This window comes from Anser cygnoides, chromosome 1 (assembly GCF_040182565.1).
Source record: "Anser cygnoides isolate HZ-2024a breed goose chromosome 1, Taihu_goose_T2T_genome, whole genome shotgun sequence".
NCBI lineage: Eukaryota > Metazoa > Chordata > Aves > Anseriformes > Anatidae > Anser > Anser cygnoides.
In genome coordinates this window covers 708348-723481 of record NC_089873.1, presented here as the reverse complement: position 1 = coordinate 723481, position 15134 = coordinate 708348, and the positions used below count along the sequence as shown (strand labels likewise).

At 74.3% G+C, this 15134-nt stretch overlaps 2 protein-coding genes across 2 annotated transcripts in view; one reads left to right on the top strand and one right to left on the bottom strand.

Annotated features, from left to right (window-relative positions):
• SBF1 (SET binding factor 1) overlaps positions 1 to 3009 on the bottom strand; it is a 73631-nt gene extending 70622 nt beyond the window's left edge. The window contains exon 1 of the mRNA XM_066994185.1: positions 2837 to 3009. Within this exon, the coding sequence (XP_066850286.1) occupies positions 2837 to 2891 (55 nt within the window). The 5' untranslated portion in view covers positions 2892 to 3009. The remainder of the gene's footprint in view (positions 1 to 2836) is intronic.
• Positions 3010 to 8215: 5206 nt separating this feature from the next.
• Positions 8216 to 15019, top strand: ADM2 (adrenomedullin 2). Its single transcript, XM_066993932.1, has 3 exons — positions 8216 to 8376; positions 8690 to 8828; positions 12501 to 15019. The coding sequence occupies exons 2-3, from the start codon at positions 8722 to 8724 to the stop codon at positions 13048 to 13050; spliced, it is 657 nt and encodes a 218-aa protein (XP_066850033.1). The 5' UTR covers positions 8216 to 8376; positions 8690 to 8721; the 3' UTR covers positions 13051 to 15019.
• The last annotated feature ends 115 nt before the right edge of the window (positions 15020 to 15134 follow it).

Genomic DNA, 15134 nt, shown 5'->3' with positions numbered 1-15134 from the left:
CACAGTTAACGACCCTTGGCTTCTATCGGAGCTAACGACCCGTTTTCTCTAGCCCCAGCAGGACAGCTCCAACCCCGGGCAGGCCGCCGCGACCCCGCACGGTGCGTGCCGGGGAGGCCGAGCCCTTCGCAGCGCGCCGCTCCCCGCCGCCCCGAGACGCCAGCCGTAACCCGCGGGGCCGCGCTGGGCTCCCCCGCGGCACCCCCGCCAGCCCCACTTCCTGCCTCTCCCCGGCCCCCGCAGGCGCCTTCGCTCGCTTTCGGTTTTGCTGCCACGAAGGCGCGAGGAGCTGTGCCCGGGGACGGCAGAGCCGCCGGGGTCCCGCACCCCGCGGGGCTCCCCTTCGCTGCCCCCAGCCGCCAACCTGCCCCCGCCCGACCGCCAACCCCATCGGCACACCGAGGCCTCGCAGGCAGAGCCGAGCCCCTTCCCCGCCCGCTCGAGGGCCCCCCTGTGCCCTCCGGAGCCCCCCGCACCGGCTCCCCTGCTGGCACTGGCACCGGTTAGCCGGGGCCGCGGGGAGGTGCCGCGCAGGCTGCAGCCCTGCCGAGACCGCCCGGACCTGTAGGGCAATGAGTCAGTGGCAGCGAGCGGTGTGCCCTGCCTCCAGCTCCCTTCGGGGAGCTGCTGCGGGAAATCGGCACCGCAATGGCACGTATTGCCCCCACGGCCCCCGGAATCAGATAAGGGGTCACGAAGATACCGCTCAGCCTGCGCTTCCGTAGCGGGCGGATCCCCGGGGCTCCTCTCGAGGGCTCCTCAGGTCCCTCTGACACACAGCTTGCTCCAAACCGCCCGCCGTGCTGCGAGGGGGAGCGCCTGGGGCTCGCAGGCCGGGCTGGGAGAGCTGCCTGCCCTGCTGCCACCGGCGGGGCTGGTGTTCGCAAGGTGCCACCCGCGTCGGTCCCCCACCCGCGTCAGTCCCACCCCCTGGCCAAGGGCACACGAGCGCCCGGCCGGGGTCGCCTTCAGTGCAGCCCCAGGAGCACAACACGGAGGCCCCACGGTGGAGGCTCCTTGTTGCATCCCGGAGGCTCCCCCCTCTTCACCGCGCAGCTCTGCAAGACGTCTGTCCGTCCTGACGTCCAATTCCCTGTGCCCAGGGTGATGCTCAGGCTGCACCAGCAGCCACCGGCAGAAAGCAGGCCTGCCCTGCGTGACGCGGAGCACACAGCAGCCTCGCGCCGTCGGGGACAGCCAGCCCGGCCACGAAGCCGCCCGCGGGGGCAGTGCCTGAGGACCCCAAGCCCCGTGGGGACGCGGGGCCCTGTGCACCTCCGGCCCCGCTGCACCAGCGGCTCCGCTCGGCCGGGTGTGAGCAGGAAGCATCCCGCAGCCTTCCCCTACGGCACTAATCACAGCGACCGGGGACTGGCCGCTCCCCGCCGGGAGCAGCGCTCGCGGCACGGCACCCACTGCTGCTCCTGGGCCGGGGGCGCCTCGCCCCACCGGGAGCTGCCGGTGGGTTTCAGGCCAAGGCTGGGTGCTGCGCCAAGATCCGTACCGGCACAAACACGAGCAAGCGCGGCGCGGTGCTGTAGCCTGCGGATGGGATTTAAAACCAAACAGTGGATGTTTAGGTCAGAGGACTACCGCTCGTTAACTGCAACGTCTCCTTTCTGACGCCCCGCTGAAAACAACCCTCGGCTGCAGAACTTCCCCAGGCAAGTCCCAGCCGGCACCACGAAGACTCACGGCGCTCATTTCTCCCTTCTGAAACGCCGCTTTCCAGAACGGGGGGCGAGGAGCGGATGGCTGCGACTCGGGCCTGTCCCACAGCACCGCCGGACGGGACGGCCGCCGCTACCAGCAGGCACCGCCGCCCGCTGCCAGCACCCCGCCAGGGAGGCCGGGATGTGCGAAGCGGCGCAGGGGGAGGAACGGCAGGGCTCAAAGCCGCCAGAGACAGCACAGCCACACGCCGCTGTCCCGGCCTTCCCGGTCCTCTGCGGGTCTCACGGCACACCAGTCCCCGTGGCACACTGGTCCCCGCGGCACACCGGTCCCCGTGGCACACAAGTCCAGCCCGGGGGTGGCCGCGGCGACGCATCTCCCCCAGCCCTCCGCCACGCCAGGGGATGCCGCGGGGCCGGGGATCCCAACGCAGACGGTAACGAGGCAGAACCGCCACGGCACCGGTTCTGCTCAGAACGCACCGGAGCTCTCGGCCGGCCCCGGCCCAGCGTCGCTCCCGAGGCCGCGCTCCCGGTGCCGCCCCGCAGCCGGGCGGCCCCACACCGGGTGCCCCAAGGGCCGCTGCTCCCCACCGGCGGGGCGGGCGGGACGCCGGCAGGTCGGGGGGTGCCGGTGCCCGGTGCTCCAAGTGCCCGTGCAGCCGGGTCTCACCGGGCCCCCAGCTCCCTGCGGGGCCAGCACCGGGCAGAACGGGTCCCCCCAGCGCCGGGGGAGCGCCAGGACCCTGCCCCGGCGGCCTCGGGGCCCGCGGGGCGCGAACGGGGCCGCGGCTGGGCCTGGCAGAGCCCGGCCCCGGCGGCGGTACCGGCGGGGGGCTGCGGGCGGGGGGCTCGGGGCAGCGGCTCCGGGCAGCGGCACGGCCCCGGCCCTGCCCCGGGGGGGCTCCCGGTGCCCGCCCCCCCCCCGGGACCCGCTCCGGGGAGCTCCGGGAGCCGCCCCCGGGCCCGGCCCCGGTACCGGCCGCGGTCCCGCCCCGCCGCCCCGCCACGTCGCCGGGCCGCGGCCCCCCCCCCCCGCCGCACCCCCCCGCCGTGCCCGGCTCCCCCCAGCCCCCCCCGGTCCCCCCGGTCCCCCCCAGCCCGGCGCCGCCCGCGCCCCTCCCCCGCGGCGGCGGCGGCTGACAGCGGCGGCCCCGGCTCACCGCGCTTGTCCGCGTCGTAGCCCACGAGGACGAAGTAGTCGGCGAGGCGGGCCATGGCGGCGGGCCGGGCCGGGCCGGGCCGGGCCGGGCCGGGGGAGGCGCCGCGCTCACAGCCCCGCTCCCGCCGCCGCCGCCGCCGCCGCCGCCCGCCCGCGCGCCGCCCCGACCGCCGCCATCTTGGCGCCGCGCGCCGCCCGGCCCGGCCCGCCCGCACTGCGCCTGCGCCGCCGCCAACGGGAGGGGGCGCGGCACCGGCACGCCGGTGGGAGAGGGGCGGGGCCTGGCCGAGGGGGCGGGGCCGGGACGGGGGCGGGGCCAGCGGCGGGGGGCGGGGGCGCGCTCACGGGGGGGGGGAGCGGGGGGGGTCCGGGGACGAGCAGCAGCTCCCCGGGAAGGGGTCCGGGGGTCCCCTGGGGTTTGGGTGCCCCCAGCCCCAGCACCGTGTCCCCATGTGTCCCCTGTCCCCATGTGTCCCCGTGTGTCCCCTGTGTCCCCATACGTCCCCATGTCCCCCCCCATGTCCCCTGTCCCCATGTCCCCATGTATGTCCCCACCCCCTGTCCCCATATCCCCCCCCATGTCCCCCTGTCCCCCTGTCCCCATATCCCCATATCCCCATGTTGTCCCCCCCGTCCCCATATCCCCATATCCCCCTGTCCCCCGTCCCCCTGTCCCCATGTCCCCATGTCCCCATGTCCCCCTGTCCCCATATCCCCATATCCCCATATCCCCATATGTCCCCATGTCCCCCCCCTGTCCCCATGTCCCCATGTCCCCCCCCCTGCCCCCCTGTCCCCCTGCAGGGGTGGGTGCTGTCACAGGCACACGTCCCAGCGCTGCGGACAGGCACAGCCCGTGGGGGGGCTACGGGAGCCTTGTCCCCCCCCCCCCCGTCCCCACGGGGCCTGGCACAGCGCAGGGAGGGCGACGAGGGGGACGTGGGGCTGGAGCGGTGGCAGCGGGGGAGCGGGGAGCTGGGGCTGGGGGGAGCGGGGAAATCTGGGTGGGGGCAATGGGGGGGTCAGGATGAGGGGAGCGGGGAGGTCGGGCTGGGGGGAGCAGATCAGGCTGAGCTGCTTTGAAGCGCCCGAGGGCGAGGCGTGCGGGGGTGCCAGCGGTTCCCAGGGGACAGCACGGACTGGGGGGTAGAGGGAGGGAGCACGGCCAGGGGCACCGGGGCCGGGGGATCGGGGCCGGGGGGATTTGGGGCCACTGGAGCAGGTCGCGGTCCTGCCAACCCACGGGGCTGCGGTGGCAGCGGTGGGGTCGATGCCGGGCCCCCAGCATCGCGGCACCCATGGGTGCTGCGTGGCCGTGGGCTGCCCGTGGGGACACCGGGGACACCCCCGTGTTTGGTGGCCTGGGGGACAGACGCGTCTCTCCCCTCTCCCGGGGATGTGCAGCCACCGAGGCAGCGCTGAGCACCGCCCGGGCAGCCCCCCAGCACACCGTCCTGTACCCCCACAGCTCCGTTTCAGATTAAAACCCCCCAGGGTGAGCCAGGCGACGGTGTTTTTCCAAAGTCCCCGTGCCCAGGCCCTGCCCAGGCTCGGGGCTCAGCACCTCGCTCCCAGGGGCAGGATGGGGGCCCGGTGCCTGCAGGGGGGCACCCGCCGCTCGCGGGCTCGGTGCTGGACGGAGCTCAGTGCCCACACGGAGCAGGGCTGGGGCTGGGGGGGGAGCGGGGGGCCGGATCCTGCTGCAGAGCTGTGGTGCTGCGGGCAGGGCAGTGCCTGGCTGCTGGGGGGCTGGGGTCCGTGTTGGGTGACCCTTTTGGTGTGGGGGTCCGCAGCTGTGGTGTGGGGGCTCGTCTGTGGTATGGGGGGCTCGGCAGCAGTGTGGGGGCTCAGCCATGGCCTGGGGCGCTCTGCTGTGGTGTGGGGGACCCAGCAGCAACATGGGGGCTCAGCCACGGCCTGGGGGGCTCAGCCATGGTGTGGGTGACCCAGCCATGGTGTGGGGGCTCTGCTGTGGTATGGGGGGCTCGGCAGCAATGTGGGGGCTCAGCCACGGTCCAGGGGGCTCAGCTGTGGTGTGGGGGTGCCAGTCGTGGTATGGGGACTCTGCTGTGGTGTGGGGGGACCAGCAGCAACGTGGGGGCTCAGCCATGGCCTGGGGGGCTCCACAGCAACGTGGGGGCTCAGCCGTGCCGGAGGGGCTCAGCCGCAGGATAGGGGCTCCTCCACGCCCCGGGGCGCAGCACAGCACCCGCCAAGGCCCTGGTGCCCCGGTGTGAGCGCGCTGATTCAGGCCGGGTGCCGCCCGCTCCCGCGCCTGTCGCAGAGCCGCGTTCACCTCCCTGCTCGCCTGCGTCACGCGCGGCCGCGGTGCTGCTGGACGGGGCGGGGGCTCTGCGGCTGCAGCCCCTCGCCCCGTGCCCAGCCCCAGGCGGCCCCCGCGGCCCCGCGCTGTGCTCCGACGTCCCCGGGTGATGTCTCGGTTCCCGGAGCGCCGGCACCTGCCGAGGGGTCTGGGAGCCGTGGTGCAGGTGCCGGGGACGCAGGGGCACGGCAGGGCTCGGGCAGGGGGGCACCAGAGCCTCCACGAAGCCCCCCAGGGATGGGGGGGCTCTGCTGCTTTCCCTCCCCGTCCCTGTCCCCGTGCCTGTCCCAAGCGGGTGCTGGCCATGTGGGTGCAGCCCCCCCGCTCCCCCCCCGCCCCCAAAGCGCGCTCTGACCCCAGCGGGACACGGGCCCGGGGCTCCGGTCTGTGCTGGCTGCGCTCAGCTCCCTGCCCTCCCCTGCCAGGCGCTGAGGAGGTAATTAAGCTAATTGAAACTTAGCTATTGATTCTGGTGGCTGGACGCCAGGTGTCTCCCCCAGAGGGAAAGCACTGCCTGTCCCCAGCCACCAGCCGGGGGGCCGGGGCTCTGGCGGCTCCCGCTGCGGGGGTCACCACGCCAGGCCCCCGGTGCAGCTGCGGTGCCGGTGAGCTCTGCTGCAGGCCGGGGGGGTCGGATCAGGCACAGCAGGGCACCGGGGCCTTCCCAGCGCCACAGGAGCCGTGCTGCCCCGAGCCGGGCAGGGAGCCGGGCTCTGCCCCTGCTGCGGCTCAGCCCTGCCTTGTCTGCGTGCCCTGGGGCAGGGCACATGCCTGGGGCGAGGGCTGCTGGAGAGACCTGCTCCTGGTCCTGCTCCTGCTGCTGCTGGTCCTGCTCCTGCTGTCCTGCTCCTGCTGCTTCTGCTGCTCCTGTCCTGCTTGCTGCTGCTCTGGCCCTGCTCCTGTTCTGTGGCCCTGGTCCTTCTGCACCTGGAGCTGCCGAGCCAAGGCTCGAGGGGGCACCCAGCAGAGCCCTGGCCTCCTGTTCCCCCCCTGCATGGGGAGGGGTGACTGAGCAGTTGGGGCTGTCCCCCCCCAGCCACCTGAGTTGGACAAACGCGAGCCACCCACAGCCCTGTTCTCCCGTCCAGGCTCGTGCAGGCGCTGCAGCCCCCGGCACCCTGACGCTGCCTGTGCGGGGGCACGGGAGGTGCCATGGGTGTCCCCAGGCAGGACCCCGGCACGGCACAGCTCAGGGCTTGATTTGGGGTGGCGGGGCTGGGCTGGTGGTGGCCGGGCTGCTCTCAGCCCTGGGGACAGCAGGGGACATCCCGCACAGGGGACATCCAGGGGACATCCCATGCAGGTGACACCCCTCACAGGGCACACTGGGGCTGGGCCGGGGCCAGGCAGGGTGCTCGTGCCCCCGGCCCCTGGCTGCACTCCTGCGGCGCGGTTTCCCTGCTGTTTTTCCGTCGCTGCAGTAATCCAGCAACAAACAAGCGGAAGAATCCGGCGTGCCACAGAAATCCCCCGGGGAGACGCCAGCAGAGCCCAGGGCTGCGGCGCCGGCTGCTCGCCCAGGGCCGGGGGCTGCTCTGCTCTGCTCTGCTCGGGGGGCTGCAGACGCGGCTCTGCCCCGCGGGGGCTGCCTGGGCGCCCGACACCCTCCAGGCTGGACCGTGTGCCCCGTCCCCAGCCCCATCCCAGTCCCGTCCCGTCCCCATCCCGTCCCGTCCCCGCCGACACATGATCAGGTGCTGCTGCAAATCCTCCTGCACTGGCCGCGGGTGTTTGAAGCCTTTGTGTCCTGATGATGCAGAAGAATCCGAGCGATTCGGAGCACGCGGGGCCCCGGCCCCTCGGCACCAGGAGGCCTCAAGGGGGGAGCGGGGCACGGAGGGGGCACCAGCACCCCGCCTTGGGGCGAGACCCCGGCCGGGGCAGCCCAGAGGTGCCTGGGCTCCTCGCCCTGCCCCAGCTCGGCAGCGGGAGCACTGCGGACACCCAGACCCGCTGAGCCCCTGCCCTGGAGCATGGGGGGGTCCCTGCACCCCTGCTCCCCCTCCTCTTGGCCTGGCATTGCGTTTCCCTTGCCTGGCCGGACACGGTGTGGTTCTGAGCTGGCCTCGTCCCCAAAGCTGCCCCACTTCCTCCCTGCTCCTGGGGGCTGCAGCGAGCCCAGGGTCCCCAAACCCCTCCTGCAACCCGAGGGGACAGCAAGGGGCTGGGAGCACCCCCGGGGCTGAGCATCGCCCGCCCTGCGAGCACCCCGAGCCCAGGGACCCCCACGGCCCCCAGCCGAGGGCTGCCAGGGGTGAGGCAGAGCAGCGGGGGACGGTGGGGAGCTGGGGGCGGCCTGGGCTCGCTGCTCCCCGGGTCGCGTTAAAAGGCCCCGAGAGGTGCTCGGGGGCTGGGGAAGCCCCGGCCCTGCTGGGGGCGGCTCCGTGGTGGCACGGGGCCGTGGGGCTCGTGGGGTCCGTGGGGTCCGTGGGGTCCGTGGGGTCCGTGGGGCAGGGGTTTGGGTGCTGGCCGCACCGGGCACCGAACGTCCCCGTGCAGCCCGGCAGGGGGGCAGGATGCGGCCCCGGCCCCGCAGCGGGGTTTGCTCGGGTCTGTCCCGTGGGACTGGGGCTGGGCACGGCTCGGCACGGCTCGGCACGGCTCGGCACGGCTCCGGGGCCCGACACGGCTCGGCACGGCTCGGCGGGGCTTCAGCAGCGCTGCCACGGCCCGGCCGGCCCCGGGCAGGGGGCGCAGGTGCGGGAGGAGCCCCCCAACCCCCCCAACCCGCCCCAATCCCCCCCCAACCCCCCAAACCCCTCCAAGCCCCCCAACCCCCCCCAAACCCCTCCAAGCCCCCCAGACCCCCGCCAGCCCCGGCCCCGCTCCCGGCCCGGGGGTCCCGGCGGGCGGCGCCCGGGGCCGGTCCGCGGGCACCGTGGGGAGCGGGGCCGGGGGCGGTGCGGGGCCGGGCCGGGAGCACGGTGCGGAGCGGGGCCGGGCCGGGCCGGGCTGCCCCGCGCCCCGTGGCTCCTCCCGCGGCCGCTCGGCTCCTCCTCGCCGCGCCGAGCCCAGCGATATTTAACCTGGGCCGGGCCGGGCAGCGCCAGCTCGGGCAGCGCGGCCGGCGGCGGCACGGACCCGCACCCCGAGCACCCGCACCCGGCGCACCCGCACCCCGCTCCGCGCACCCCGCACCCCGCAGCCGGCGGCTGAGCCCGGCCCGACCCGGCCCCGGCCCCGAGCCCCCCCCGCGCCCCCGGCCCGGCCGCAGCCAGGTACGGGCGGGGCCGTGCGGGAGCCCCGGCACCGGGGGCAGCAGGGGGGCACCGGGGGCGGGAGCAGCCGGGGGGCAGGGGGGCACCGGGGGGTACCGGGGGGCACCGGGGGGCAGCTCGAGGGGGGCGCCGGGGACCCGGGGCAGGAGGGCGCCGGGGGCGCCGGGCCAGGCGGAGCGGCTCGGGGCGGGTCGGGTCGGGGCGGGCAGAGCCGGGCTGCGGCGCTGGGGTCCCGGAGCCGCTCGCTGCCGCCGTGCCGAGCCGTGCCGAGCCGTGCCGCGCCGCGCCCTGAGCTTTTCTCTTCTCCTTGCAGCCCCGGATCCGCTGCCCCGGCCCAGCCCCGCCATGAGAGCCCCGGCGCCGCTTGCGCTGGGTTGCATCAGCTTGGTGCTGTGTCTGCTGGAGCTGCCCGGCTGCCGGCCCCTGCCCGCGGGGCGCTCGCCCAAGCACAGGTGAGCCAGCGCCCAGCACCCCCACCCGGCCCCTCGGGGGGACGCGATCCCGACCCCCTGCTCAGGACCCAGCCCAGGACTGAGCCCTGCTGCCCTAAGCCCCTGCCCAGGACCTGTCCGGCACCGGACCCAGCCCCGCACGCCTGCCCCGCGCCGCTGGGCTCTGCTCCTGACTGCAGCTGACCTGGTGCCAGTAGGGGCCACGTCCCCGCACCCGTCTGTCCCGCCAGGCACCGTGTGCCCACCCGTCCTGCCACCCAGCGCTTCCCCGTGGGGCCGCTCCAGACCCGGTTGCTCTCCCTGGCTCCCTTGGGGTCCAGCACGGGTGGCACCGCTGTGCCTCCTGCCACCAGCACGCCCCCGCTGCAGGACGTGGCCCTGGGCAGGGAGGGGACACCCGGCCCCGCACAGAAGCGCCCTTGTGCGGGCAGCAGGTTGGGCACAGGGTCCCCTGGGCTCAGACACAGCCCCTGGGGGTGTGCGGAGGCGGCAGGCTGGGGGCTCCCCCAGATCCACATGATCCCTTTGTGATGTTCCCAAAGCGCTGCGGGAGCCCTGCACCCTGCCCTGGTGTGAAATGGGTGAACGGGGCTGGGACGTGGCCAGGGTTAACGCATGGGGCGCATCGCTGCGCGGAGCTGTGCATGGGGACAGGGGGGACGGGAGGGCGCAGGGGCCAGAGCGGTACCGGGGGGGGGGTGTCTGTGTGTGTCTGTGTGTGTCTGTGTGTGTCTGTGTGTGTCTGTGTGTGTCTGTGTGTGTCTGTGTGTGTCTGTGTGTGTCTGTGTGTGTCTGTGTGTGTGCATGCCCAAAGCCTGGGCAGAGCGCGAGCGTGTGCAAGGGCCGGGCAGAGTCCACGTGCCCAAGTGTGAGCAAGGGCAGGACGAGGTGTCCGTGCGTGCCGTGCCAGATGGTGCCTGTGCCAGGAGCCAGGGTGTGCATGCGCTGGACAGGGCACACGGGGGTGAGGACGGCCGGGGTCCGCAAGCAGCGGCTGTGCGGCGCCAGGATCTCTTGTCAGAACCTTCTGCCGAAGGAGGAAGCTGGGAAGGGGATTAAAGCTCCTGCCGGCGCCGTGTGTGCGTGCACGCGCGGGCTGCGCGCCTGCATGTTGCTGCTTGAGGAGCTGGTTTGGGCTGCGCCCGGCTCCGTGGGAAGCCTGCGCTGGGCTCCGTGCAGCTCCGGTGCTGCGGCCATGGGGTGGCACGGCACGGCTGCCGTTGGTGCTGGTATCCCTGGGGCCGGGGGCACTGCGGGTGGGTGTCCTGGGGCTGCCCCCGCGTGGGTGCTGGCTCCGCACAGGTGCCGTGGGAGCTGGGTCAGGCAGCAGCGAGAGGCAGCGGTGGGGGGGGCTCACCTCGGGGCTGGAAGCTGCATGGAAAGGGCCCGGGGAGGCTGCAACCCAGTAGGCAGAGGCTGTGGAGGGGTCAGTGGGAGCCCGCGAGCCTCGCAAAGCCCCAGGGGACCAGGCAGGGAGCAGAGCTGCAGCGATCCCACGCACTGCCGGATGCGCCGGGGCAAAGCCAGGGGCGGGCGGGGAACTCCGCAGCCGTCCTGCGGGAACCCGGCACGGGGCTTTTTGGGCTGGGGGCACGGCGGGGCTGCCTGGATGAGCGCTGCCAGGGAAAGCCCCACACGGCCGGGAAGGCTCCGGGGTTTCCGGGCACCAGCTGCCTCCTGTAAACACGTCCGAGGAAGGGGCAGGCGAGCGCGAGGCCTTGCCCCGCCGGTGCTTCCTGTCCCTGCCGGGCTGCAGGAATTTGGCCTCTGTCCCTGCTCCCCGGGGCTTGTGGCCAAGCGGCGTCCGGCCTCGACCCAGACGAGCCGTGCCGGGACGAGCCCCCGGCCCCGTGGTGCAGGGCCAGCAGCGCCGTGTGGCCGCATCCAGCTGCAGCGGGGGGCTTGGTGGGCTCAGGGTGGTGCAGGGCTGCGTGTGCCCACCGGGAGCAGCGTGCCTGTGCGTGCAGGGGGGGTACAGTGTGTGTGGGGGGGTGCCAGGTCGTGGGGGTCTGCGTGCCAGCAGGGGTGGGGGCACCTCGTGTGCGCGGGGTCACCGCCCGTCTGTGTGCACTGCGGGACGTGGGTACGGGTGTTAGAGCGCACGGACGCGTGTGCGTGCCGGGACATGTGTGCACCGCTGTGTGCAGGGGTTGGGGCGTGCGTGCGTGTCTGCATGCACACCGGCATGTGGGTGTACCTGTGTGTGTACAGGGGTCACGGCACGCGTGTGCGTGTTCACAGGGGCGAAGGGGGACGTGCCTGCAGGGACAGCTGCGTGTGCGTGGGGTTGCACCGTGCCTGTGCGTGCGGGGTTGCAGCGTGGCCGTGTCCCTGTGTGTGCGTGGCACCGTGCCGGTGGCGCAGGAAGGTGCGGGGGGCTCAGGCCGGGCTGCAGGGGCAGTGCCGGTGCTGCCGTGTGCCCATGTGCCGGCAGTGCCGGTGTGTGCGCGGGGGGATCCCCACCACAGTCCCTGGGTGCCCCCAGCCACGTGGTGTGCGATCCCCCCCCCACTGCCCCCACACCCCGCCGCATGTTCCTGCGGGGCAGGGGGCTGGGTTGGGGCAGGGCCTGGTGCCGATGGGGAGGGGGCAGCAGATGGATGAGCACCGGGGGCTGGGGGGCAAGGGCTCAGCTGCCAGCATGCAGCCCCCTTGGTGCCCCGTGGCTGTGCCGTGCCTGGAGCTGGGCCCCAGGCCAGGGCTGCTGCTCACCGGTCACGGCCACGAGTGGGAAGGCGGAGGGGGGCTGGGGTGTCCGTGTGTGCCAGTGCCAGGCTGGGGCATGCAGTGCCCCTGGGGTGTGGGGGCTGCGGAGGAGGTGGGCAGTGGGCTCAGGGACCTGGCACAGCCGTGGGGCAGAGCGCGGCCCCAGAGGTGTCAGCGCTTGTGGGGCTGGGTGGGGGCTCGTGGCGGGGCTCCCGGCCACGCTCACGTAGTGCAGTGGCCGCGGCATGGGGTGGCTGTGGTGGGACGTGGGCTCCCGTGTCCCCAGGGAGCCCTGTGGGACGGGACGAGAGGGGCCGGGAGGCGACAGGCGCTCATCCCAGTGCTGCTGGTTTGGAGGCTGGGAGCCTGCGGGCGCAGCCGGGCTGCTGGCGGCACCTCCCCACCAGCCCTTGTGGCGTGGCGCGGGTACGTGTGGGGCTGCAGGTAGCTGCTCCCGCTCGGCCTCCTCCCGGCCTCACGCAGCTCCCTGGGGCCCGGCGTGGGCACGGGGCTGGGGTCGGGGTCCGGCTGCACGGCGGGTGGGGGGCACCGGGCAGCTGGGCTGGGGGCTGCTGGCACCACCGTGCTTTGGATCCCCCCCCGCCCCCCCCATGTCCCGTGGGGCACAGGGCAGGAGGTGGAGAAGAGCCCCGGGGGCTGGGGCTGGGGTCCCCCTGGGGAGGGGGCTTGACTGGGGGGGGGCAGCTGCTGCCTGCAGAGCCGGCTCCCTTCTGCGAGCACCCGCTCCCCAGGGGCGAGCTCGGCCGCCCTGCGGCACCCACCCAGCGCTGGCCCCGCACGCCCTCTGCAGGATGTGGCCACCCAGGGCACCCTGCAGGGCGCGGGGTGCCCCAGGCGGGCCGGATCTCCCGGGGGTCTGCGCCCCTCTGCAGCCCCCCCTGCCCGGGGCTGTGCGCCGCCGAGTGCCGGCCCCCCTCCTGCTCACCCCACGCTGCTCTCTTGCAGGGAGCCCCCGGACCGGAGACCCTCCCCGGCCTCGCTGCGGGTGCCCCGGCAGCGCCCGTCCCCATTCCCCCTCCATGGGGACCACCCTGGGCTGTATCCCCCAGCTCCACCGCAGCCTGCGGGTGGCCCCCGGCGCAGACAGCTCGGCCCGCGGCACGGCCCGAGGCTCATCCCGCGGCACGGCCCGAAGCTCATCCCGCGGCACAGACCCCGGCCAGCCCCCCGGCAAGGCCTGAAGCTCGTCCCGCGGCACGGACCCCAGCCAGCCCCGCGGCACAGCCCGAAGCTCACCCCGCGGCACGGACACCGGCACGGTGCGCGCCTCGTCCCGCGGCACGGCCCCCGTCTCGCCCCCCGGCAGCCCGGTTCGCGGCGGGGCCGTCGGCACGCCGGGGGCCGCCTGCACCACGCGCAGCTGCTGCGGGTGGGCTGCGTGCTGGGCACCTGCCAGGTGCAGAACCTCAGCCACCGCCTGTGGCAGCTGATGGGACAGTCGGGCCGCCAGGACTCGTCCCCCATGAACCCCAACAGCCCCCACAGCTACGGGTGAGGGCGGCCGCCCCCCCCCAGACTGCCTGGGCCCGCGTAGGAGCTCCCACTAAAGCACTTCCAGAGGCTGCCGGGCTCGTGTGCGCCTTTCTGCGGGGTGCCCGGGGTCCCCATGTGGGGCTGAGCCCAGCGCCAGGCCGGGATGGGGCTGCAGGGCAGCGGTGGCCCCGTGGGGATGTGACGTGGGTTTGTCCCCGCGGAGAGCCCAGGCGGGACGAGCGAGTGTCACCGCGGAGCTGCTGGCCCGTGGCGCCTGGCGGTGGCCCGGCCGCTGGGGCTGTTGACCGCAGGTCCAAGGGGCGCCGGCCCTTGTGCAAGAGCGCGGGGCCGAGCCCCTGGCCCTGGCCCTGCCCCTGCCTGACTCAGCAGCTCGCCTGCCCCATGGAGGGGAGCCCCATGGCGGGGAGCCCCACTGTGGGCACCGCCTGCGCCTGCCCAGGATGCGCAGTGACATGGGGCCCCCCCAGGCGCGTCCTGTCCCAAACCTGCCCTCTGCTGTGCCCAAACCTGGGGCTTTGTGGGCACTGCTGGGGGGCCACGGGCAGGGGGTCCCTGCTGTCCCCGGGGCAGGGAGGGGCTGAGGACAGGGACACGCAGGGACCACAGGAGCAGAGCGCGGGGCCCCTCCCAAGCCTGGCTGCCCCCAGTATGGGGCTGCCCCCAGCCCCCTTCTCCTGGCAGGGGTCCCAGGTTGGGCTCAGTGCCCTGGGTCCCTTCCCAAGGCTGAGGACAGGGTGCCTGTGGGGTCATGTCCTCCCTGGGGAGGAGGCTGCCCCCCTTCCCCTGAGGCCCTGTCCTCCTTGTTCCCCCCTGTGCCCCCCCCCCCCCCCCCCCCCCCCCCCCTACTGCTCACAGCCCTAAGATGGGACCGGGACCAGGTGCTGGTGGGCTCCAGGGCATGGAGAGATGTCCCTGTCCTGACCCCATTCCTGTCCCTGTCCTGACCCCATTCCTGTCCCTGTCCTGACCCCATTCCTGTCCCCATTCCCCTCCCACCTCCTGCCCCCCTCCAGGCCCTGGTGCAGCCCCAGGGCGGTGCTGAGGCCCTGGGGACAAGCCCCGTGCCCCCGGAGCACGGCTGGGAAGGGCCCCGCGGTCTCTGGGGACCAGGACTGGGGGGGGGGGAGCACAGACACGAGGGGACCCCAAGTTTCCCAGACACCCCACGCTGTGATGGGGACGTGCAGCCCCCTCCTGGGGCCGTGCCTGCCCCCCCGGCTCGTGTCCTCCCCGTGACCAAGGTGCTGGGGGCCCAGGGCCACCCGTGGCCACTGGCTTGGTGCCAACCCAGGGAGCAGAGGGACCCCAACCTGCTGGCAATGGGGCCCCGCTGTGGGGGGGGACACACGGGACAGATCCAGCCCTCTGTGGAGAGGGTGGGGGGCATGGCGTGACTGCACCCCTTCTCCTTCCTGCCAGCCCCCATCCCCACCACCACGGGCACCCTCACCCACGCTCACCCTCATCAGCCCCATCCCTTGCACGAGCACCCTCGTCCCCCTGGGAGCAGCCCCCCCGTGCCAGCAGTGCCCTCATCTGCCTGTGAGCATCCTTCCCACGGCCCCCTCCGTCCCCAGGAGCACCCAGCGCCCCCCCCGAGCACCAGGGGTTGGGGGGCACCCACGGGTGCTGCTCCCGCCCCCTCGCTGCCCCCACCCCAGGCGCCCCAAACCACGGGGCTGGGTGGGAACGAGACTGCAGACCCCGAGTGGGAGCTTAGCCCAGAAAATCTGGGGTCAAACTCTACAATTTTGGCCAAGCTGCGCGTGACAGCGCTGGGCCCATGGTCGGGTGTGCCAAGGGGCTGCAGCCGCGGCGTCGCTGCCCCTGGGACCCGTGGGGACCGGGACGACCCCTGCCCGGCCCAGGCCGGTGCCCCCCGGTGCCCCCCGGTGCCCCCAGCCGGATCCGGCCCCCCGCGTCCTCCAGAGCCCGTCGGGTTTGGGCAGAATAAAGCGTGAGACTTCCCAGCGGGTGCCGGGGATTTCTGTGCCCACGGGACGCGGCGGGGGGACGCCAGCGGGTGCCGGCCGTGGGTGAGGGCAGGGAGCGAGTGAGCACCGTCGTGTCGTGACGTGACGTGTC